Here is a 25,533-nt window from a genome sequence, read left to right as displayed (position 1 = left end):
TCTGTCCATTCTCCAGGCAAGAATACTGGAGTCGGTAGCCAGTTGCTTCTTTAACCAGTACTTGAAGAAAACCGAGATGGCTTCATCCACAGTTATTTTATGTATGAATGGTTGAATAGGATCCTTCTGTATTCTGAGTATTTTAAGATTTCATGGCTCACATAAGTGTTTTCCAGTAACATTTCTGTCTGTTACTAATACTGTTTCTTTTTTCTTTCTTATTTCTCCTGTTTATCCACTTAGTAGTTAGAAAATTCATTTTTACGGAATGTTTCAGGTAGCTTATGTTTCTAGGTCCTGGTTTTTACCAATTTAAAACTAGACCTTAACTTAAGCAAGTATTTTTACATTTATGGCTAAGGATATAAATTATACTTATTTTTATAATATATTAAATAAATTAATATAATTAAATATATTAACTAAATTAACATAATTAAATATATTAGTTATCTTTATATGGATAGTATATTAGTGGAGTATTTAAAGTATAAGAAAAGTTGGATGGTGTTTTACCTGTTTGTATTTGAGTGAGAGATACAAACATTTTATTGAGAAAAAATTTTCTTATAAAGATGTTTAAAGTTTACTTATAAAATAAAATAAAGTTTACTTATAAAAATGTTTAAAGCTGATTTTTAAACCATTTTCTACCAAATGAATTATTAACTAGTCTTAACTAGCTGTAATTTTTTTCCTGTTTTCAGTTTGTGGTAATAATATATTGGTTCCCTGAAATGGCCAGTCTTTTCACTTTATATATCCTAACCCCTCACCATGAGATAACAAAGATTTTGAGGATTATTCTGTCATCTCCCTTTATCACATTGTTTCCTCTTATGTGTGCATGTATTTATATGTTTAACTTACTTGTGTTTCTATGTTTTAAAACATGGCATTCTCTCTTCCTAAACAGTCTGTGCTTCAATATGTTTCACAAAAGTTATATTTTACTTAACTCATAACTGTGTTTTCCAGGTAGTTAATAGATTTATTTCAGTATAATTATAGATCTTTTTTGCTTGTAGACTAGGATTTATTACCTGTATTTTGTGAATTATTTTTAGTCTTAGTTTTGAAGCTGTTTTGTAAGTTAGGGCATATGTTTCATATTTGGTTTTGTAAGCAACTTGATGTATTTGTGAGATGACTTTATGGACCTACTGTTCAATTTATGAGACCTGTTTTAGACTTAAATCTATTTATTTCATATCTGTTAAGAGAAGTTTACTAGGGTTTTTTCTAATGTGTATCACTAATTTCACATTCATCTTAGTATCACTCATCAAATATTGCATTGGTAGGGAAGCAAAAGTTACAGCTTATGCCAAACAGCTTAGGCCAATCAAATCATTGTTTCCGTTAGCGATAGCTGTATTTCACCTATTGAAATATGTAATATTTGGTCATTACTTATGTTAAACTGAAATAGATGTCAAACTAAAAGAATGCTGTAACTGGAATACTAAAAGTTCAAAAAACATAACTTTTTTACTTTAAATTTTCATCATATGTCCATGTATTTTTCTCTAAAATTCTGGCTTTAACATTTGAGGAGCAATAGCAGGGTTATTGGAGAAGGCAATGGCACCCCACTCCAGTACTCTTGCCTGGACAGTCCCATGGACGAGGGGCCTGGTGGGCTTCAGTCCATGCGGTTGCTAGGAGTCGGACATGACTGAGCGACTTCACTTTCACTTTTCACTTTCTTGCATTGGAGAAGGCAATGGCAACCCACTCCAGTGTTCTTGCCTGGAGAATCCCAGGGACGGGGGAGCCTGGTGGGCTGCCATCTATGGGGTCGCACAGAGTCGGACACAACTCAAGCGACTTAGCAGCAGCAGCAGCAGCAGTAGGGTTATTGTGTATTCACTTTTGGTAAAAAAAAAATTGGCAGAATTTAAGTTATATCTTCATTTTCACTCTTGTACATTTTTTTTTTCCTCTATTTTTCTAAGCTATTAAGTAGTAGTCCATGGAGTAGTTTACTGAGGCTTTTCCAGATTAACCACCTTTGCCCCATTTATATTTTCTTGATTACTAACAACTTTATTTTTATAAGGTTTTTAAAACTTTTTCTATATCATACATTGTCACTGTTAGCATAAAGATTTTTGAGGGTTGGTTTTGTTTTTATAAAAAAGTAAACATCTCAGTATTCTTTGCCTAATAATTTGAAATTTTGAAACAATCTTATATTATTTGTCCACTGTTAGCCAATTTTTTAATAAAAAACTTCACCTCTGAGTGTGTATCATTTATTTAAAATTAGAGCTGTTTCAGCAATGTTTGTGTCCTGCTTTGAAGTGTAAACTGATGCTAAATTAGGTAAAAAGCAATTCTTAGTATTGTTAATGATTAACCTTTTGTCATGTGACTGTCTTAATATTTGGCAGTATAAACCTTATGAATTTGGCTTCAAAAGTTTGAACTTTTGAACATGATGAATTAATCCCAGAATTTTGCTTATATATGCAATATCTACATACTGATAGGCTGTCTTCTAATTTCTATGAGTTATAAAATTAAAATTCTATTTTCTTCCGCAAAAGGAAATAGAATTATATGATATACAGAATTCTATATATGTCATGTCAGTGTATGTATATATAATATATATTGTTAGAGTATATTCTATTATATAGAATTATATAATATATAGAATTCTATATATAATGTCAGTGTGTCTATATATGTATAGAATTCTGTATATATGTCTATATATGTCTATATACAAAGAATTCTATAGAATTGTCTCTATATAATATATATACACTAATATTGTATCTCAGTATCTATATGATTAAATTGATGTTTTCCTAATTGTTGATCTTTTTCCTTTAATATTGTCTTTCCTACTTTACATGTTCTTCCTTACATGTAAGTTTGTACATAATTAAATAAGACAGTAGAAATATCCAATACACGAAAGAAACATATAAAGAAGAAATTCAGTAACTGTCTTTACTTTGGAACTCAGGTATAGTACTCAGTAGTAGAAATATCCAATACACGAAAGAAACATATAAAGAAGAAATTCAGTAACTGTCTTTACTTTGGAACTCAGGTATAGTACTCAGTTATCTCGTAGTTAAGGTTGTTATTAGTCTGTCTCCTAGTGTTCCTGTCTTACGTCATAATATTCTGCAGTATTTAAAGTTTCTTGAAAACTTGGCAACCTGAAATATGATTAAATACATTATTTTCTGCTTTTGGGAGAAAATGATTTTCTTTTCCAGTCAGAGTGAGGAATTAATCTATTAACATTTCTGCCGCTTAATTGATTTGTTTTTCTAATATATGGTTCTATTGCAGTAGAAAATGTTTTTCCTTTCAGACTGCTTGTTCATGATGTCCTATACAATAAGCTTACTCATTCTACAGTATAATGTTTCACTTTCATTTTTTCACTTAGGATTTTCTGCCGTTTGTTGGCAAAAATGGCAACTGGTGATGCTGTTCTGAAGAGATTGGAGCAGAAGGGTGCAGAAGCAGATCAAATTATTGAATATCTTAAGCAGCAAGTTGCTCTTCTTAAGGAGAAAGCAAGTAAGAAAATTTGAAAATTTAAGTTTTCTGATCTGAGGGAGATACTTAAAATAAATTCATACAGTGACGGCAAAAAAGAAAAAATGTGTTTGCCACAGACAATATTATATTACTTCACAGTCTTGATGATGACTTCTGTATTCCTTTAATATTGCAATTATGAGTGAAGAAATATTCTGGGATTAAGATAAATTAGAATTGGTGTATGGTGAACATGTAATATTTAGAGAAAACAATGTGTTAATTCAAGACTAATAAAGAAAAATTAATATTTAAAATAAGTTGGTATAGAATTAGAGACTAAAAATGAAGAAAGCTGGGTAAAATCAAATAGAAACTCAAATATCTCCTTTAATTTCATATAAAAGAAAATCTTTACTTTCATATTGCTCTCTTTTTGGGTATTTTCTGAAATGATTTTTACAGTTTTTCCAGTGCTTATGTTTTACCTCAAAATTGCTATGATGTATTCACAAAAATATTAGATCTTCTGCTTCTAGAATTTAGGGTTTTTTTGGTATATTTTATTTCTCAATAGCCAATGGTAATACTATGAAAATTCCAAAGTCTTTTACCATCACTTATTTAAATAAATGCTCTTCTGTGCTACATAAAACTGAATGACTTAAAGAATCCTACATTTACTATCTAAAAATTTTTCCCTTTATCAAATTTTTCTTCTTTTTAAATACTGTTTTAATTATTTTTATAATGTTTTATAAATACTTTTTCTTACTGTTTTTCTTAAAATTTAAAAAGGATTTTTCTTACTATTTTAAAAAATTTTTAATGCTTCTTCCCATTAGAAAGATGAAGAGATTATAGAGATGTATGTAATATAGAAGAGAATTAAAAAGGAAGTAATTTATGGAGAGTAGTAGTAATAAATATGTATATGTAAGTAAATACACAGCAGGACTATACTGCTTGACATGAGAGTATCACACGCTATGTGATTTGCATATATGGAATCAGCAAAAGTGCAGCAGGCATAGTACAGATTGATATAATAGTGTGCCTTTGTGTTGGCAACCCAGATACCAAAATCAGCTTTGAGTCATGTTTTTGATTTACTCAAAATGATGAATGATGTTTCTTTAGGTAGAACTCTTGAACAAAACAAAGTACAGATTTGCATAGTACTTGATTCCTAGAAAATTCAGAGTATAATGAAAATGTTTAAAAATGTTTAAATGTAAAAAATAACTAGAATCTAGGCTCAAATAATAAACAGGATTTCACCTGTGCATCTGTACAATGTCACTGCAAAATCGTGCAGGATATGAGACAGTTCTTCATTTCACAGGAATATCTAACCTATTGCAGAACATCTGAAATCCCTGACCTCTGCCCTCCAAATGCCAATACTGACTCCCATTATTAGTGACACCCAAAAATTCCCTTACAGATTTTCAAAGTCCCACCTAGAGAGCAGTACCAACCCCACTGAGAATCCTTGTCTTTTATATTTTGTGTACCCTATTGCTCACCGTTAACACACTATGTTGAGCAAATCATTTCGTTTAATGTTTGACCAGCTCTACTTTTGAGACATTAGGAATTGAAGAGTTTTCATGTCCCTTTACAAGATACTGATTAAAAAGGAAGAAATGAGAACAATTTTTTATTGTTTGGTATCATTATTAGATCTTCGACTTTGAAAAAAGTTTAATATATCTGATATTTGTCTCTCAGTTAACCTGTTAGTAACACTGAACAAGGTTCTTATACTGTCATAGCATTTTTATAAAAGCTAGGAAAATGATTGATAAACAAAACCTCTTCTGTTTTTACTTCAAAGATTTTCTCCCTTTCTCTTTTAAATATCATGTTGTTTAATAAATATTAAACTGATACAAAGGAACTGGTGAAACATTTGGTTTTAGCTTTGATTATACTGGCTATGCTTTTATCAAGTAGTATTCATAAGAAACCTTTTAGAAAACCCAGCTATGTCTTAACTGGTGGTTCTTGATCCCAGTTTTGCAGGCAACTTTGAGAGAAGAGAAGAAACTTCGAGTTGAAAATGCGAAATTGAAGAAAGAAATTGAAGGATTGAAACAAGAGCTAATTAAGGCAGAAATTCAAAATGGAGGTGATTAATTATAGAAATGATAGGTTGATTCATAACAATAATTATTACATTCTTTATTAAGTTGGGTTTTATGCTTGATTACTCGTCTCGTCCTCACAACTGCCCTTCTCATGCATTTTTCCTCTTACATTGAAGAGAAAATACAGACTTAGAAAAGGCAGATAGATGATCTTGCCTAAGATCATGAAAAAATGCCAAAATTGGAGTTTAGAGAGCTGCACTCTTAATCTCTACTGTGATCATCACTGGTCCCCTATTAAACTCGATCATCACTATTCCCTATTGAGTAGAATTGAAAATAAGCCATAATAGTATTTAGTTAACATTTATTAAATTTTACTGTATGCCAGGCACTACCAAGTGGTTCATATACGTTATGTATTTTATCCTTAAAATCTTATGTACACAGATATTCTTGTTTTATACATTGACGCTTAGAGATACAATTTGCCTGAAATCAGATACTGGTTTTTAAGTTATCCAGATCAGCAGATAATTATCATTTCACCTGGTATGTTGTAAATGAAATGAAAGTTTTTATTGAATTATTTTAAAAGTGTCTCAGTTCTGTTCAATTCAGTCGCTCAGTCGTGTCCGACTCTTTGCAACCCCATGAATCGCAGCATGCCAGGCCTCTCTGTCCACCACCAACTCCTGGAGTTTACCCAAACTCATGTCCATCGAGTTGGTGATGCCATCCAGCCATCTCATCCTATGTCCCCTCCTCCTCCTGCCCGCAATCCCTCCCAGCATCAAGGTCTTTTCCAGTGAGTCAACTCTTCGCATGAGGTGGTTTCAGCTTCAGCATCAGTCCTTCCAATGAACACCCAGGACTGATCTCCTTCAGAATGGACTGGTTGGATCTCCATGCAGTCCAAGGGACTCTCAAGAGTCTTCTCCAACACCATAGTTCAAAAGCATCAGTTCTTCGGTGCTCAGTCTTCTTCACAGTCCCAACTCTCACATCTGTATATGACCACTGGAAAAACCATAGCCTTGACTAGATGGACCTTTGTTGGCAAAGTAATGTCTCTGCTTTTGAATATGTTATCTAGGTTGGTCATGACTTTTCTTCCAAGGAGTAAGCGTCTTAATTTCATGGCTGCAGTCACCATCTGCAGTGATTTTGGAGCCCCCAAAAACAAAGTCTGACACTGTTTCCACTGTTTCCCCATCTATTTCCCATGAAGCGATGGGACCAGATGCCATGATCTTCGTTTTCTGAATGTTGAGCTTTAAGCCAACTTTTTCACTCTCCTCTTTCACTTTCATCAAGAGGCTTTTTAGTTCCTCTTCACTTTCTGCGTGAAAGGTGTCATCTGCATATCTGAGGTTATTGATATTTCTCCCGGCAATCTTGATTCCAGCTTGTGCTTCTTCCAAGCCCAGCGTTTCTCAGGATGTACTCTGCATATAACTTAAATAAGCAGGGTGACAATATACAGCCTTGACATACTCCTTTTCCTATTTGGAACCAGTCTGTTGTTCCATGTCCAGTTCTAACTGTTGCTTCCTGACCTGCATACAGATTTCTCAAGAGGCAGGTCAGGTGGTCTGGTATTCCCATCTCTTTCCAAATTTTCCACAGTTTATTGTGATCCACACAGTCAAAGGCTTTGGCATAGTCAATAAAGCAGAAATAGATGTTTTTCTGGAACTCTCTTGCTTTTTCCATGATCCAGTGGATGTTGGCAATTTGATCTCTGGTTCCCCTGCCTTTTCTAAAACCAGCTTGAACATCTAGAAATTCACAGTTCACATATGGCTGAAGCCTGGCTTGGGGAATTTTGAGCATTACTTTACGAGCGTGTGAGATGAGTGCATTTGTGTGGTAGTTTGAGCATTCTTTGGGATTGGAATGAAAACTGACCTTTTCCAGTCCTATTCGGCCATAAAAAAGCATGAAATTTTGCCATATGCAGCAACATGGGTGGACTCAGGGTATTATGCCAAGTGAAATAAGTCAGAAAAAGTCAAATACTTATAGATGAATCTAAAATTAGAACAAACTAGTGAATACAATAAAAAGCTGACTCATAGATGTAGGGAACAAAACAGTGGTTACCACCGGAGAGGGAAAGAGGGGGGCAATATTGGAGTTGGGGATTAAGAGGTACAAATAATTGTGTATTAGGTAAGCTACAAGGATATATTATACATCATGGGGAATATAGGCAATATTTTATAATAACTATAAATACAGTATAACATTTAAAATTGTTAATCATTATATTGAATACCTGTAACATATTGTATATCAACTGTATTTGTTTCAAAATAGTTTATGATTCACAGTTTCATAGTTTTCTGTTTATTTAACATAAATGACATTATTTCATTTTCTTTGTCAGTAAAACAAATACCATTTCCATCTGATACTCCACTAAAAACTGATTCTACAGTTTCTGAAAATGAGATACAGTCTATACCAATAACAGCCATATCTTCTGGTGCTAAAGAGCAAGTAAAAGGAGGAGGAGAAGAAGAAGAAAAGAAGATGAAAGAGAAAGCTGAAAAGAAAGGTATTTTTTAACAGTTAAATTTGTTTTGCACTTGACTAGTTTACCAAATGTCAACATTTTTCATAATGGTGTCAAAAAGAAAGTTCAAACTTATGAAATAGAATAAAGTTTAAAAACAGTAGGGTAATGGAACATTAAAGGTGGGCCCTCAAGGGTGTGTAAAGGTTGACCAGGTTGACAGGGCAAGAGCATGACTTGAGTAGAGGGACTAGCATAACTAACACCAGGAAGTAGAGAACCATATGCAGTTTGCTATGACTGAATTTGCATGTATTTGTGGGGAACAGTTTCAGAGAAATCACAGGTAGAAAGTTAGCTTAGAAGCAATCATGAAGATAAGAAAACAATATTCCAGTCAAAGTAGAGTGTCTGAATTAGCATTGCGGTGTTAAATGTTTTAGGAATCCGTAAGAACTGAAGTAGAAAGTATATCACTGTCCACTTAAACAACTAGAATAGAAATCTTGCAGTCAGCCTTAACTTGTCACTGTCCCTCAATTTTTGTATCTAACTGACTACCAAAACCTGTATAGTCATATCTCAGGGATATTGCAGATTCATTTCCAGACCATCAAAATAAAGCAGATAGCACAAGAAAGCAAATCACAAGAATTTTTTGGTTTCCCAGTATGTATGAAAGTTATGCTTATACTGTACTGTGCTCTATTAAGTGGTCAATAGCAGTATACCTAAAAAAAAAAAAACAAAAAAAATACTGTACATACCTTGGTTAAAAATACTTTATTGGTAAAACATGCTGACCATCACCTGAACCTTTAGCAAGTCATAATCTTTTTGATGGGGGAGAGTCTTTTTTCAGTGTTGATTGCTGCTGACTGATCAAACTTAATGGTTGCTGATGGTTGACTGGCTGTGGCACTTTTTTAAAATAAGACAACAGTAAAGTTTGCTGTATTGGTTGAATCTTCCTCACAAACTATTTATCTGTAGCACACAATTCTGTTTGATAGCATTTTACCCACAGTGGAACTTCTTCAAATTGGAGTCAGTCTTCTCAAACCCTGCCAACTGCTTTATCAGCCAAACTTATGTAATGTCCTAAATCCTTTGTTACATTTCAACAATCTTCACAGCCTCTTCACTAGGAGTTGATTCCATGTCAAGAAATGACTTTCTTTGCTCATTCATTAGAAGCAATTCCTTATTCACTAATATTTTATCATGAGATTGCAGCAATTTAGTCATATCTTTAGGCTCCACTTGTAATTCTAGATCTCTTGCTAAATCTGTAGTTTCTTCCTCCACTGAAATCTAGAACTCCTCAAAGTTTTACATGAGGGTGGGAATCAACTTCTTCCCAACTTCTGTTAATGTTGATATTTGACCTCTTTCCATGAATTCTTAATGGCATCTCAAATGGTGAATCATCTCCAGAAGGTTTTCAGTTTACTTTGCATCATTCTGTCAGAGAAATTACTATATGTGGCAGCTATAGCTTTAAAAAGTGTATTTCTTAAGAATAAGACTCAAAAGTCAAATTTATTTCTTGATCCATGGACTGTAGAATAGATGTTGTATTAACAGACATGAAAACAAGCTTAATCTCACTGCACATCTTTATTAGAGCTCTTGGGTGACCAGATGGATTGCCAGTGAGCAGTAACATTTTGAAAGAAGTCATTCTTGTGAGGTGAAAGTCTCTCAACAGTGGGCTTAAAATATTTTGTAAACCATGTTGTAAACAGAAGTACTGTCATCCAGGCGTTGTTGTTCAATTTATAGAGCACAAGCAGAATAGATTTAGTGTCATTCTTAAGGGCCAGAGGATTTTTCAGAATGGTAAATGAGCCTTGGCTTCAACTTAAGGTCACCAGCTGCATTAGCCCCTAACAAGAGAGTCGGCCTGTCCTTTGAAGCCAGGCATTGACTTCTCCTAACTATGGAAGTCCTGGGTGGTGTCTTCTTACTATAGAAGGCTTACAATTTTTATCTACGTTGAAAATCTGTGGTTCACTGTAGCCACTTCATTAATTATCTTAACTAGACCTTCTGAATTGCAACTTTTACATCACTTGCTGCTTCACCTTGAATTTTTATGTTATGAAGACAACTTCTGTCCTTCAATCTCATGAACCAAGCACTGCTAGCTCTAACTGTTTGTTTTTGCAGATTTCTTATCTCTCAGCCTTCACACAATTGAAGAGAGTTAAGGCTTGGCTCTGGGTTAGGCTTTGGCTTAAAGGAATATGTCTGGTTTCCTCTTCTCTCCAGGCCATTAACGCTTTCTCCATATTATCAACATGACTGTTTCACTTTGTTATTGTTCATGTCTTCTCTGGAGTGGCACTTTTTGTTTTCCTCAACAACTGTTTTCTTTGCATTCACAACTTGGCTGTTTGGCACAAAAGCTCCAGCTTTTGGCCTGTGTTGGGTTTCAACATGCCTGCCTCACTAAGTGTAATCATTCCTTGCTTTTAAATGTGAAGAATATGTGACTTTTTCTTTCACTTGATCACTTATTAAAGGCCATTTTAGGGTTCTTTTTTTTTTTAATGACAAAGATTTTTAAAGTTTTGTTGTTGCTTTTATACTTCAGAGTCTCGTATTGATGTCCTGGTCATATCTATATGCAACAAAAACATATACATTTAAACTCATTTTTTGTATTATTGGACCGTAATGTTCTAAGAGAATTCTGTCCAATAGATATATAATATGAAGTGTATATATATATTGTAATGTTTTTGAGCAATATCATTAATACAAAAAGCAAGTGAAATTAATTTTAATAATACATTGTAATGTAATACATTGAAAATATTATTTGAACATGTAACCATAATAGAAATTATAAATGAGATATTTGCATTCTCTTTCTTCATGGTAGGGTTCTTAATTGGCTTAATTTCGGCCAGAGGAAAGGGAGAGACAGATGGGTTGGTTGATGGTCGAACAGTCAGAACACACACAGTTATTAAGTTTAGCATTTTATATGGGCATGGTTTGTGGTACCCTGAAGCATTTACAATAGTGACATCAAAGATCTCAGACCACAGATCACCATAGCAAATATAATAATGAAAAAATTGGAAATATTTTGAGGATTACCAAAATGTGACACCAAGACACAAAGTGACAAATGCTGTTGAAAGAACGGTGTCAAGAAAGTTGCTTGATGCAGAGTTGCCACAAACCTTCCATTTGTAAATAATGCAGTTATCTGCAAAGCACAATAAAGGGAAGCACAATAAGATCAGCTTTGGCTGTAATTCCTACCACCAAAACCTATCTGGAGCCCGGTTCTGTGCCTGCATTTTGTTAGGTGCTACCAGGTAATTTAGGCTTCCCAATAGCTCAGTGGTAAAGAATTCACCTGCCAAGTAGGAGACAGAGGAGATGCAGGTTTTGATCCCTGGTTTGGGAAGATCCCTTGAGGAGGAAATGGCAGCCCAGTCTAGTATTCTTGCCTGGAAAACCCCGTGGACAGAGGAGCCCGGTGGGTCACAGTCCACGGGTCACTAGGAGTCTGGCACCCCTGAAGCGACTGAGTGCGTCGTGACACCAGGTGGCTAGGTTCTCATGAGCCCATCTGATTAATGTTAAAGCCTCATGTTCTCTAGTGTGTCCTTACCTGGCCGCTAAAGCTCTTTTTCTAATCATAAATCTGACTCCTTATTTATTAACTTTGCTTTATTCCTTTCTGGACTTCATTTTCCCAAATGTCAAAAAATAGGTTTTTATAATTCATTACACATGCCTCTCGTGGTACTTAAACTCTTTAAATTTTTTTGGAAAATATAAAAGGGCTGAGGGATTCATAATCTGATCTAAGCCATTTTAGCACCTAACCCTTGTCAATTCCTTTTGATAAGCATGAATAGCTTCTAGGTGCTGTGCATCCTCTTCTACATCACTTCACCACTAGGTGGTATGGTTACAATGAAACCAAGTCAGACTGATTCTTTCTTTTTATGAATTTTATTAAGTAGGCACAAAACATTCATGCAACCTGTTCTTATAAGTTTGGTAAAAAGTCCATCCTCAAAGAGGATAAAGTATTGTGGCTGCAAGATCAGTCAACCTTGTGGTTAAATGAAACAACAAAAGTCTTCCTTTCGAGGAGGGAGCATCCAAGACCAAATGAAGATCTAGGTCTTGAATACCTGTGTTCAGTAGAACTTTCTGTCCGTATAGCTGGGTTGTCCGACACAGTAGACATAGCCATGTGTGGCTGCTAAACATTTAAAAACGTGTCTAGTATGACTAAAGAACTCAATTGTAAATTATTTTAAATTTAAATGTTAAAAACTATATGGAGTCAGCAGCTACTGTCTTGGATAGTGCTGGAATAGAGGGCTGTTTAATCAATGTTGACTGCCAAGATTGCCAGATTACAAAATTGTGCTCTCGAAAGGGCTGTGGCACCCATACAGTCTTTCTGTACTACACTTATGAGCATCACTCATTTGTTAATGAAACATTTCTAAAGTCTCTTTATGATGACTAACGAAGTTCTTGGTATGGAATTTCATATTTACAATCACCTGTGTAATGTAGATCCCTGAAAAAGGTATTTCAAATGCCTGAAGTTTTAAAATTCATGAATATAGCTACATCATATTGTTACAGTAGTATGTATGTTGTTGTTGTTCAGTCACCTACATGTGTCCAACTCTCTGTGACCCCATGGACTGTAGCTCGGCAGGCTCCTCTTGTCTGTGGGGTTCTTCAGGAAAGAATACTGGAGTGGGTTGCCATATGTAGTGTTTTAAAATAAATACATAGTTTATCACTCAAAGATAACTATTAAGATTTTTGTAGTAATTATATATATATATATATATGGAGAAGGCAGTGGCACCCCACTCCAGTACTTTTGCCTGGAAAATCCCATGGATGGAGAAGCCTGGTAGGCTGCAATCCATGGGGTCGCTAAAAGTCGGACACAACTGAGCGACTTCGCTTTCACTTTTCACTTTCATGCATTGGAGAAAGAGATGGCAACCCACTCCAGTGTTCTTGCCTGCAGAATCCCAGGGACGGGGGAGCCTGGTGGCTGCTGTCTATGGGGTCGCACAGAGTCTGGCACGACTGAAGTGACTTAGCATAGCGTAGCATATATATCTTTATCATTAGGGCTCTTAACTATTTTTAAAAATCTTTTCTGATATGTTACATGAAAAGTGGTATTTTTAAAAAATTTGCTAATGAGACTAAAAATTTGTCATTTATTTTGAACTAGCTCTACGTTCTCTTTTATAAGCAATCTTTGTGAAAATTGTGAATGTCTTTTATGCAAAATCATCTGTTCCCACTCCAGGATTACTCTTCCCTGTGCTTCTGTATTTCTTTTTATTTGTAATGTTTATCACATGTTCATTATGTGTATCTGTTTTTTTTTTTTTTTCTTTAATATTATTTATGGCCATGCTGGGTCTTCAGTGCAGACTTTTCTCTGTTGTGGCAAGTGGTCACTGGCTTCCCGTTGAAGTGGCTTCTCTTGTTGCAGAGCACGGGCCCTAGGACACTCAAGACTTCAGTAGTTGGGGCTCCAGGGCACAGGCTCAGTAGTAGGGCACAGGCTCAGTAGTAGAGCACAGGCTCAATAGTTGTGGCATACAGGCCTAGTTGCTTCACCACATGTAGAATCTTCCTGGATCGCCGGGATCAAACCCGCGTCTCCTGCATTGGCAGGTGGATCCTTTTCCACTGAGCCACCAGGGAAGCCCATATCTGTCTGTCTTGTAAGAGATTTTTGGTGCCTGGCTACTGTGGGCCACTCATCTTAATTTTTTCAGTGCCTTAGATCTCAGTAAATATTTATCCAAAGATGAAACAAAGAAGTAGTTAAGAAACAATGCTTTCAAGTGATAACAGCTTATGTCCTACAGATTAGGAGGTAGTTTTGTCTTACTTTTTTTTTCTGCCAGAGAAGATAAATGTAAACTTTAGGAATTTGAACTATATTCAGGTTGCATTTTGACTTAATGGCTAAAGTGATCTTATGGCTTGTAAGAGTTATATTATCAGCAAGTAAATGAAAGTAGAATTTTGAAAACATAATTGGAATAAAATGTTTTCTTCCACTCAGATAGTTTCTGTAGGCAAATCTAAAGTCCTAAGAAGTCTTCAGAGGAGTATAAGAAATGGAGAAATTCATTGTATACTTACTGGTATGTTTAAGTGGTGAGAGACACATTTTATCAGTGAAATTATATTTGATTGTAGTTCATGCTGTCAGTTGGCTACTTAAGATATTCTTTCTAAAGAATTTTTCACTCTTGGAGAGTCACAGTAAATCTTAAAGGATTTTTTTCCCTCTGTTTCAGGGAAAGGGAAATTTTTTCTGTAGAGTGTTATTTACAGACTATAAAGTCTCTGTTACAATTGCTTCACTCTGCCAGAGTACCAAAGCATGCATATACAATATATAAATTAATGAACATAATTTTGTTCTAGTAAAACAATTTCATAGGCAGCAGGCTGGATTTGACCTTGAGCCATAGATTACCAACATCTACTCTGTGTCTTTAACTAGAGATATAGACAGTTCAACAGAGAAATAGCTTAAAGGGAATTCAAGATCTTGTGACATGGATAATTCTTTCCTTTGTTACTTAAATGAAGATAGAAGATGAACACTCATTTTTTTTTTTCTTTTAAACTCATCAGAATCAATACTGTGGAGATTTTCATTTTTGTTTTACTTCTGAAGTTTACCCTTTGTAACTGTTTTTTAGGAGAGAAAAAGGAGAAAAAACAGCAACCAGTAGCAGGAAGTGCTGACTCTAAGCCTGTTGATGTTTCCCGTCTGGATCTTCGAATTGGTTGTATCATCACTGCCAGAAAACACCCTGATGCAGATTCTTTGTATGTAGAAGAAGTAGATGTTGGAGAAACAGCCCCAAGAACGGTGGTCAGTGGCCTGGTGAATCATGTTCCTCTTGAACAGGTAATCTATGTAGCTAAAATTATTTCTACATATGCGTTTTGGTGTCAATCCCTCTTTCTTAATGTTTTTTCATGTAATTTTATATCAAACCACACAACATGAATCAATATTGATTAATTCAGTTGATTATTTAAATATGATAAATCCACCAAAAAGTGCACAAAACTACCAAAAACTTGCAAAAGATCTGTAAATTAAGATCAAAGTCATGACCATAGAAAGAAGAAATGATATATTATTTTTTCTCAATTTTTAAAAGTATTTTTAGTTTGTTATTTTATCATCACTGTTCTATCATGGAATTTTATTCCCTGATTTTAATTTTAAAATCACCATTATATAAGCTCGGAAAGTACCAATCTAAAATTAAGAAAACAAGCTTTATATCTTAATAACTCAAGTATTTTCATACTGGAAGAAAAAAGAGGAGAGGGAATTTTGAAGATTGAACTTGAACTTTTTAATGGTATTCCTTTATTCATTAAAAATAGTGTGTTTTAAATTTTTATTATTTGGATATTTAAATATATCTATATTTCCAATGTCAGACATTAATAATTTATAACTTGCTCTCTCTAGACATCTTCTATAGAAATTTGCATCATCCAGCTATTTCTTCTGCTCCATGGTGCTTCAGAGATACTGCAAAGACCATAGTCTTCCACATTAAAATAGTTCTGCCTCTTGGTTCTTTCCCAACTCTGTTGCTGATTGACTTTGTGAACTTGCACAAGTCCCTAGTTAATTCATTCTAATTTCAAGATGCTGATATTTACTGTGAATCTGCACTGTTCCAGGAACTGTTGTAGACAAGTGAATAGAAAGAAAGATAGATGAATGATAGATTTGTTTAAAAAAAAAAACCCTGGGATTTCCCTGATGGTCCAGTAGTTAAGAATCTGCCTTTCAATGCAGGGGGTGTAGGTTTGATCCCTGGTTGAGGATCTAAGATCCCACATCCATGGGGCAACTAGAAAGAACTGTGTGTAGCAGCTACTAAACCTGTGTGCTCTAAAGGTAGCATGCTGCAGCTGAGAGCCTGCATGCCACAGCAAAGGCCCATCACTGCCAATAATAATAATAAACAAAAGGCTCTGCCTTTGTGAAGCTCGTATCTGAGAGGATCAGAACTTCCATGATAGTGTGTTAATATCAGGAAAAAAATAAAAGTAAGGAAAGAATCTAGAAAGTATTGAAGCTAGGGGAAAAAAGTGGCCAGGGAAGAGCAAAGTGGTATTTAAGTAAAGGTCTAAGAAAATGAAGAAAACAAATTATTCTGTCTTATGGGATAGCATTTTCAGGCAGCCCTGAATCAGATGTTATCCTGGGATGTTCAAAGAACAGCAGGAAGCCAGTGTCATTGTAGCAGACTAAATAACGGGAAATGTGATGGGAGATGAAGTCAGAGATAAGGATGCCAAAAGCTGTAGGGTCCTAGAGATCATTGTAAAGACTTTGGCTTTTTTTCTGAGTGAGATGAAAGCCACTGGAGGATTTTTGAGCTAAGGGATAATATGGTCTGTCTCACATATTAATAGTATCATCTGGTTGCTTTGTTGAGGTAAGAAAGATGGCATTAAGGAGATCAGTAAAGAAATTTCTCTTATCTGTGAAAAATGATAGACGACACTGGTGTGTGCTTTTTCTTTTTAACATTCATTTTGTATAGGACCAGGACCCTCTCATAACAACTTATGAAGTTAGGTTCATAAGGAGCCCTGGAGAAAGAACCAGTTAATCTTGAGCCAGCTCAAATTTGAAAAACTCCTCCTCATTGGGGCTTCAACTTTTTTGTTCTCCTAAGTTACAGACTAGTTCTTCTCTTCCAAAAGCTGTCATTCACAGCCATATGCAAAGTGATTTATATACATATCTGAATCTAACCATCAAGTCAGTACTAGTCAGCAGTCTATAAGGTAACTGCATTTAGCTCCCTAAAACTGTATACCACATTTTTTACATTTGTTTATTTTTCTAAGGTAACAATCTACAGCTGTCATCTGATTCTTAACAGATTGCATCTAGCTAAACCTGTTATTTTTTTGTACATATTTGGTGTAACTTTTTTTATTAAGTTCCCATATATGTGGCATCTTAAAGTTATTTAATGTCTGAAGAGAATAAGAATTCATAAGATCACCAAAAAGGGGGCCTTTTCCATTTGAACCTTAGGTTCATTTTTTTTTAAATCTTAGAATGTGGGGGTAAATTTATACATAACATTTATTTATAAAACCATCTTTCACCTAGAATGTGTCTTGTCTCCACATGCAGTGACCCTTCTTGAATGTTATTTTACACCTACTGAAAGAATTTAAACAACTGTGTCCCTTATTTTTGCTCATTGACGACAAAGTTAAGACTTCAACTATTGAAGTTTAAAGAAATTGCTGTTTACTTCTGTAACAAATTATAGAAATAGCTATCGTTGTTTGTTGTGCTGTGCATAAAGCTTAAATTGTTAAGTGATCAGTACTTTTTAATTTAGGAAATGAATCTTGCATAGTATTGAAAATGATCAAACATGTAGGGGGAAAATGTGCATTTATTTTAGTGCTGTTTCTAAGCTAAATGCTTTATATATATGTTGTGATTTAATCCTTGTCGCGTCTTTATATCATTTCCCTCATTTTGTGAGGAAACAGGGAGATCAACTTTATGAGTCTCATTGCTAGTACATGAAAACTAGCAATGAAACTTAAAACCAAATCTGTTTCCCTCAGTCATTTCTTTATTTTTAAGTGAAATATTATTGCCTCTGCTGTTTGATCTATAATGCATTGTCAGTTTGTAGAATTTTTTTTTTTTTCGTGTTGATACAAGTCTTCTTTAACAACATAAAAGATTTTGGACACAGATAAGGATAAAACAGCCACAAAAATAGAACATTTGATATTTAGCATATTAGATGTACCTTAATGTATTCTAGATAAGATTATTCTAAATCTTTGTACATCTTTAATCATCAGTGTGTATTTCACACAGATGCAAAATCGGATGGTGGTTTTACTTTGTAACCTGAAACCTGCAAAGATGAGGGGAGTAGTATCTCAGGCAATGGTGATGTGTGCAAGTTCACCAGAGAAAGTGGAAATCTTGGCACCTCCTAATGGATCTGTTCCTGGGGACAGAATTACTTTTGATGCTTTCCCTGGTAAGTATTTATTAGTTACTGTTTGTAATTTGGGACTCATGGTTCTGAAAGCTATGTTTGGAACGTTTAAATTTAAAATCACTCCTGTATATGACTTATAAGACTTTACACTAAATGACCATTGTTAGTGATATTTTTGTTTATTGAGATTGACATAAGATGGTACATTAAGCACAACTGTGTAATTATTCCTTCCCCATGAACACTCAAATTGCATAAAACACCAGAGAGACTGTACCCTAAGTGAAATACTAACTTTGATACCTACATAACATAAGAGTGTGATATGGATAGAGAACCAGTTAATGTGCTACAAAATCATTTAAGTGTAGATTATCTCAGAATGCAACATAAAAAGATGAAGAGATGAAAAGTTCAGACAGGGAGCCGAAAATGTATAATTCTCAAAGTCAACCTAGTAATATACTTGTATATGCTTTTACTAGCCTTTAGGATTTAGAGGAAATCTTTAAGTTGAAATTCATAGTTTTTTAAAAATCTAAAAGGAAGGTTCATTTCATATTGTTTCTTCTCTCTAGTAAAGTGCTCCTGAGACAGATGAAGCTTCCTAATTGTGAGAAAGTTTCTTCAAATAGGTCTTTGGAAGCAGTAAAGAAAGCTTGGCAGATGTAGAATAAACATTTCTTTCATAAAAGTGGAAGACCTCTTAAGAGTAAAAACAGAAATTAAAAGACTATATATTGCCTTTTGGTCACAATCACCACTGCTTACGTAGGGAAATCAAAACACTTCCCCAAACCTTATGCTTTTGGTTAGGATGTCATGTTTATACCTGACAAAACCTGAAATTCTATTTTTCTAAACTGGAATGGAATGAAAATAAAAGTGAACTTTTTCTTTTAAAAATCTTGGTTTGTCTTTTCAGATTAACATTTGCCTTCCTTTTTACTTAAATATTTAAGATGAGTGCATTTTAAGTTTTATTTCTCTATATAAATTGTTAAGTCAGATATTTAGAACTGGAAGAAATCATTTATTTTAATCCACTATTTTACAAATTTAGAAACCGAGACCCAATAGAACTTAGCTACCTACTTAAGGTTTGTAGAAGGATCAAAAAATAGATGTGCCTGCATCTCAAATATTACCAGCATTTTTGTTGGTGGATCATTGGCTTACTTTGAATTCATATGGACTATTTCATCAGAGAAGGCTTATAGTTCTTTTATTTCTATGACAGCTTTCATTCCCCTTACCTTATATAGAATTAGAATTAACAGGTAAATATTTCAGCACTTGAATCAGTTGTTACTATCTGGACATTACTGTTAAGTAATGTGGAGTTTTTTTAAAATACTCAGTGACTTAGCATTAGAGATGCTAATAGCCCAGAGTGGATTTTTTGCCTTTAGCATATTTTTTAATCTTTCAATCTGTTTGCTGTTGGTGTGTGTTTATATCTACATCATTGCAGTCTAAAATTCCTTTCATATTCATAGTTTCTCCTTGTGCTTTAGTACTGGAATATGTAGATAACATATACAAATTTTTCTAAAGTGAAAGGGAAAAACCTAACATTTAAGTGGCCCATGCAGTTGTTTGAATTATACTCTTACAACTTATAAAATGCTTAACCAAGCTGAACAGCATCAAATAATTGATAAACTTGGGGACGTGAGGTCTGTTAATTCTCATCCTGCTTATGCACATCAGTTACTGCTTCTGTAGCAGTGAATCTGAAAGGAAATAACAATTAATACTATGTATGCAACAGATCAGAGAAGGCAATGGCACCCCACTCCAGTACTCTTGCCTGGAAAATCCCATGGATGGAGGAGCCTGGTGGGCTGCAGTCCATGGGGTCGATAAGAGTCGAACACAACTGAGCAACTACACTTTCACTTTTTCACTTTGATACATTGGAGAAGGAAATGGCAACCCACTCCAGTGTTCTTGCCTGGAGAATCCCAGGGACGGCGGAGCCTGGTGGGCTGACGTCTATGGGGTCACACAGAGTCAGACACGACTGAAGCGACTTAGCAGCAGCAGGCAACAGATCATTAGTCTTACTGTATTTTTTTTCTTTTCCCAGAGAGAGCCATGATTTATCCGTACTTTATTTTTCAGCATATGTTTTACATTTTAAAGCTTAAGGTGTTAGCTGGTACATTTTGATGTTCATTTGATGTGCTCAGTGTCTAGAGATTTACATTTCATGTTATAGTAAGTGTGGTATAGAAATTGCATTTGGGGCTCAAACCTTCGAATTGCTAATTGGCTTTGAATAACGATTTTCCAACTATAAAACCATTGCTTCCATAAAGTTTAGAAGATGCCACATAATATATTTATAATAATGGCTAAAACCCCTCCCCACTCCTTTTTTAGTCTTAAATCTGTAAAGCCATAAATTGTTTCAATATCTAGTCCCTAAAGTATCAACCAAAAATAACACAATATTACAGCAAGAAGACAAAGACATTGACACTCCCTCCTCTTTCTTTTCCTTTTTTTTTTTTTTTTTTTGAGAATGCACTGGATTTAGTCTCATAATAAATGGAAATTTGCATTCAGACTTTTCTGAGATCATGATTATTCCTATTTTGAGTCTTATTAATAAATCTGAGTTGATGGTTAATCTCAAAGCATGTATAAATGCAAGACTCTTTAGCTTTTGGACCCAATTACTCTTTAAAAATGGGGTGTTTTTTTGGTATTGAGTGGTATGAGTTTTTTATATATTTTAGATATCAGCAGCACCTTATCAGCCAAATTGTTTGCAAGCTGCTTCTCTCATTCAGCTGGTTCTCTTTCAATCTCACCAAGTAGAATGGGCAGCAGATGAAATTCAGAGTAGTTATTATATTTAGCTAGATAACCCTAACACTTAAGTTATTTCCAGTACTGTAGGAAATCTTTAAGTACTGTAGCAGCAATTTAGTCATTTTTTGTTGAAATATATAGTAAAGCATAGGCTGCTTCTGCCATGTATAAAAATGCAACACATCAAATTATGCTCTCATCTGTTCAAAATCTTTCTTTATATGTAGTGATAAAATGAGTATCTTGTATTTTCCTTCTGATCATTTGGGGAATAAATTAGCTGTACAGCTGTTTCTTAAAAGAGTAAAAAATAATACCTTTAACATTTGTAAGGAAATGACAAAATGTTTTGCCAATTAAGAATTTTAAAAGTGCTGATGTCACAGAAATAAAGTAAGTGTTAAAAGTAAATATTTAGATTCTTATCAGGTGTAAAGATCAGAGATTGTATCTAGGACAATTCACTAGAAATCTCTGAAGACAGTTTATTGATATGTTAGCTATTTATTATTTTCCCTCTCCCAACAGGAGAGCCTGACAAGGAGCTGAATCCTAAGAAGAAGATTTGGGAGCAGATCCAGCCTGATCTTTACACTAATGATGTATGCGTGGCTACGTACAAAGGCGCTCCCTTTGAGGTGAAAGGGAAGGGAGTGTGTAGGGCTCAAACTATGGCCAACAGTGGAATAAAATAAAACACTTCAGTTTCTGAAATTCATTAAAGAAAACAATAAAAAGAAATAACATTTGTCACTCATAGCTAAAATACAACTGGCTCATTTTTGTGGTTATTTCTCTTCTAGATTTGAGTAGTCTTTTACCTGGTATGTATTGTTTTCCATTGATTAGAGAAACACTACATTTATACCGGTAGGTTTTGAGCCTGCAAGGAGGAATTTGCCTGTGTTTCATGATGATTTATTGTTCAGTGATTGTGTTGGCTAGCACATTGCTTTTTCTTTATACATTTAGAAAACTTCAGATTAACATTTAGTTTCTCATTTGTAGGCACATGTTGCATGCAATTTGAAGCCCTTGGCTTTTTAGTATCTTTATTATAAATGTCTTCTCTTTAAAAAGACAAGTTAAAATTTCTGTTAGGCTTATTAACTAGTCATATCGTAATGGTATTGAAGATGACCATCTGTTGATTCTAAAGAGCCAAACAGCATAAAAGCTAGGAGACATGGCATTTGAACATTGTTGTTATTGCTTGCCAGAGTAACCCAGATTTGTATACTTCCAACCGTGTAGAGAACTTATTTTTTGCATCTAACAAACTAATAAATAATAATAGTAATAAATCTTGACTAACTCTAAAGAATAAACACATTGTAAAGTGTTGCTAATATAGATTCCAGTAAATTGACCATAAACACAATAGTTCAGTTTTTATGCTAGGTGACTTCAAAGATTCTTTAGATACCTAATACAAGACTATTTATAGCTTTTATCTTTAAAAGAACATTTAAGATTGATATATTTTATTTTTTCATGTACCATCATACTAAATATATGTTAAACACATTAAAAGAAATATATTTCAAGAATATATATTAAAATAAATTGTAGCCAAAAATTTAACGTGTAAGTTTTAGATGTCAAGTGCCTATTTTCACTCATCTTTCAGATTTTGTAGGAACAAGGAAAATTAACTTACGCACTATGAACTTCAGGTACCCACCTTGAGATGATGACTGAGTTACCAAAAAAGAGATGCATCTATGGAGGTAGGAATATCTACTTTAAAAGAAAAATCACACACAGTATTTTAGCACTGTTGCTGTTTGTAGCTTACAATAAGAAGGAAAGACAAAGCAAAAATGTTTAAAAGAGTCCTGCATGCTGAGTTATAAAAAGTATCATTAACTTACGTCCATGGAGTTCTGGTAAGCTAAGACGTGTGACCATCATAGAAATTTCTGTCTTCTTCATGAAAAACTGAATATTAACAGAATCATTAACACTTGTTGATAACTAAACACAAATGAATTTCCAAAGTTATTTTGTACTCAAGATACATTCTTTTGGGAAAAAGACTTCATGAATATTTTCTGATTTTTCCCAATTATATTACATTTCTATAAATAATTCTAATACAATTTAAAGAATATTTCAACTATTCAGGTAGTTGAAATATTTATTCTCAATTTTTTAAGTTACATGAAAACATTATTCAATCAAGTTATCCAGTTAACGCCATTCAGTTATTTTTATAGAAAACTTAATTCTGTTTTACTTATGTTGCTGGAATGAGAGCTCTTAGAGAATCAATAAAAAATAACCCTTGTGGTCTCTGACTGGTATTCAGCTCTTTAAGAATTTCAACAGTAGGAAATGGTATTAGGTCACAGACTAAACAGCTAGTGCCTCTTGGCATCTATTTATATATTTATATATTGCAAACTAAACCAGGAAAACAAAAGCTGACTTTCCCCCAAGATAATTTCTCATGCAGTGTTGACCCAGTATATCTTATAGTGAATATTGACAGGACTAACTTTTTGTATATGTAGAAATTCCATTGTGTATTATTCGTATAAGTCATTTTCAGGACATGTTAATATAAAATTGAAAATTTTTTCTACCTTGCTTCTATGAAGACCTTTAAATGCTCTGTGGATACAAGAGCACTGTGTCCACCAAACAGATAATTTGTTGTTGCTTTCTAAAAAAACATGTAAATTATTATTTATACTATTTACAAAATATTCAGAGTAACTCACTGAAGTTTAATAAGCACATTAGCAAGTTAGACTTGTATTTATGACTCTTAGAGATGCTGACAATTCTGTAGATCTTAGTAATATTGGTTTTGAAACCAGATTACCTAGTTTTGATTCCAACTATACAACTTAAATACCTGTGTGATCTTGAACAACTGTTTAGCCTCTGTAGCCCTTACTTTCCTCATCTGTAAAATGGGTGTAATAATAGTACTTAGCTCATTGAGTTGTGAGGATATATATTACGTTACACAGAAACTAGTGTTCTCTCTCTTCTATCCTGTTTCATGGTATCAGAGTTCCTGAGAAATTGAATTCTTGTTCAGAGGATTACTTTGTATATATGAAATGGACAGACCTTGTCTTTGAACAGACCTGATTGTTCCTCTATACCAGATGTAGTATCTCTCCCCTTACTAGAGATATTCTTTATGGAAACTTTCTCTTCTCTCCCTGCATTCCCACTGAAATCCCTGTTTTAGGTGTTTTGCTACTGGTCAGCCCTGTTCATTGATGCCTTTTCACTGGTTTAATGTAACTGATAAAGTTTCAAATTGTTTTGCAATTTTCTTAGACTGGAAAGACAGTACATCTGTTAATAACTACTGTGTGTTAGTGTAACATAAATAACAGCAGTTTTCCTCTCAGGTTCTTGGTGGGTGGAGGAGCAACTCACTATTGCTTATGACAAGGGTGTTAAAACGGGCATGAGTATATTCACTGAATTTTCTAGGGAAGTTATATGTTGTACCTTTAAATATATAAGAATATCAAAGTGTACTGTGTTAGCTGTGTACTTTGACTACTTAATTATGACACAAGTCCTGGTTCTAAGTGCTGTGCAGTGGTGTATAAACTAAAACTGTCGCCAAGATAGAGAACATAAACTAGTGAAGCAAATTAATGTTAACTCATCTAACAGTAATATTGCTAATTGCTGTTTTGTAGAGAAAGCTTTGCCTTCCAAAATTTTACTTAAGGAAGATCTATTTCCTTTTCTAATGAAAGTGAGAGGGATGGTGGTGGTGGTTTAGTTGCTAAGTCATGTCCGACTCTTGTCACCCCATGGACTGTAGCCTGTCTGGGATTTCCCAGGCAGGAGTACTTGAGTTGGTTGTCATTTCCTTCTCCAGATGATCATCCCAACCCAAGGATCGAATCTGGATCTCCTGCAATGCAGGCAGGTTTTTTCCCGCTGAGCCCGCGGGGGGAAGCCTATATCTGTCTGCTGTCATGGGTTTTATTAGAGAATTATATGTAAAAAATTTAATCCTTCATAGCTAACTTAAGTACTTTCAACATGTCTTGTCAGTTTTATTCATATGTTTTTTTTGTTTTTGCTGAGGAAGTGATATAGGAAGAATCACTTGGTAAAACTAGGCTGCTGCTGTTGGTGGCTGTTGCCTTTCTAAAGAACCATTTCATGCCTTGATTCTGTGAACATGCTGCTACCAAGGGTGTGGTCCTGTGATGACGTCTGTCCCAGAAGTCTGCCTGTGAAGACATCACTCAGTTTAGAGCAATAGGTTAGATAAAGTAGGTGTTTAAACCAGGAACACTTCTATTAACAGTACACACTTGCAGTACTTTTTGCATGATAACCCAAAGTTTTACGATAATAATGAAAGATAGTTGCTGATGGCTAATATGCCTGTATGTAAAACTGGATCTTCTTCAGATAGCAGCTCTTTGAAATGGAAAAGAATTAGTAATTTATATATACATTGTTACTTATTGAACTTATGATTTTAACTTTTTGTGAGTTTTGGCAGAGATAATTCATAGGAGTA

The 25,533-nt window shown here is 34.3% G+C and overlaps 1 protein-coding gene across 1 annotated transcript in view; it reads left to right on the top strand.

Moving 5' to 3' along the window:
• AIMP1 (aminoacyl tRNA synthetase complex interacting multifunctional protein 1) overlaps window positions 1-24,521 on the top strand; it is a 30,437-nt gene extending 5,916 nt beyond the window's left edge. Inside the window, exons 2-7 of the mRNA XM_027543894.1 lie at window positions 3,416-3,549; window positions 5,531-5,644; window positions 7,996-8,166; window positions 14,868-15,079; window positions 18,065-18,233; window positions 21,546-24,521. Of these exons, the coding sequence (XP_027399695.1) occupies window positions 3,416-3,549; window positions 5,531-5,644; window positions 7,996-8,166; window positions 14,868-15,079; window positions 18,065-18,233; window positions 21,546-21,712 (967 nt within the window). The 3' untranslated portion in view covers window positions 21,713-24,521. The remainder of the gene's footprint in view (window positions 1-3,415; window positions 3,550-5,530; window positions 5,645-7,995; window positions 8,167-14,867; window positions 15,080-18,064; window positions 18,234-21,545) is intronic.
• Window positions 24,522-25,533: the final 1,012 nt, after the last annotated feature.

This window comes from Bos indicus x Bos taurus, chromosome 6 (assembly GCF_003369695.1).
Source record: "Bos indicus x Bos taurus breed Angus x Brahman F1 hybrid chromosome 6, Bos_hybrid_MaternalHap_v2.0, whole genome shotgun sequence".
In the NCBI taxonomy this organism is placed as follows: domain Eukaryota; kingdom Metazoa; phylum Chordata; class Mammalia; order Artiodactyla; family Bovidae; genus Bos; species Bos indicus x Bos taurus.
The sequence above is the reverse complement of the archived record's forward strand: the minus strand, read 5'-3'. Positions and strand labels throughout refer to the sequence as shown.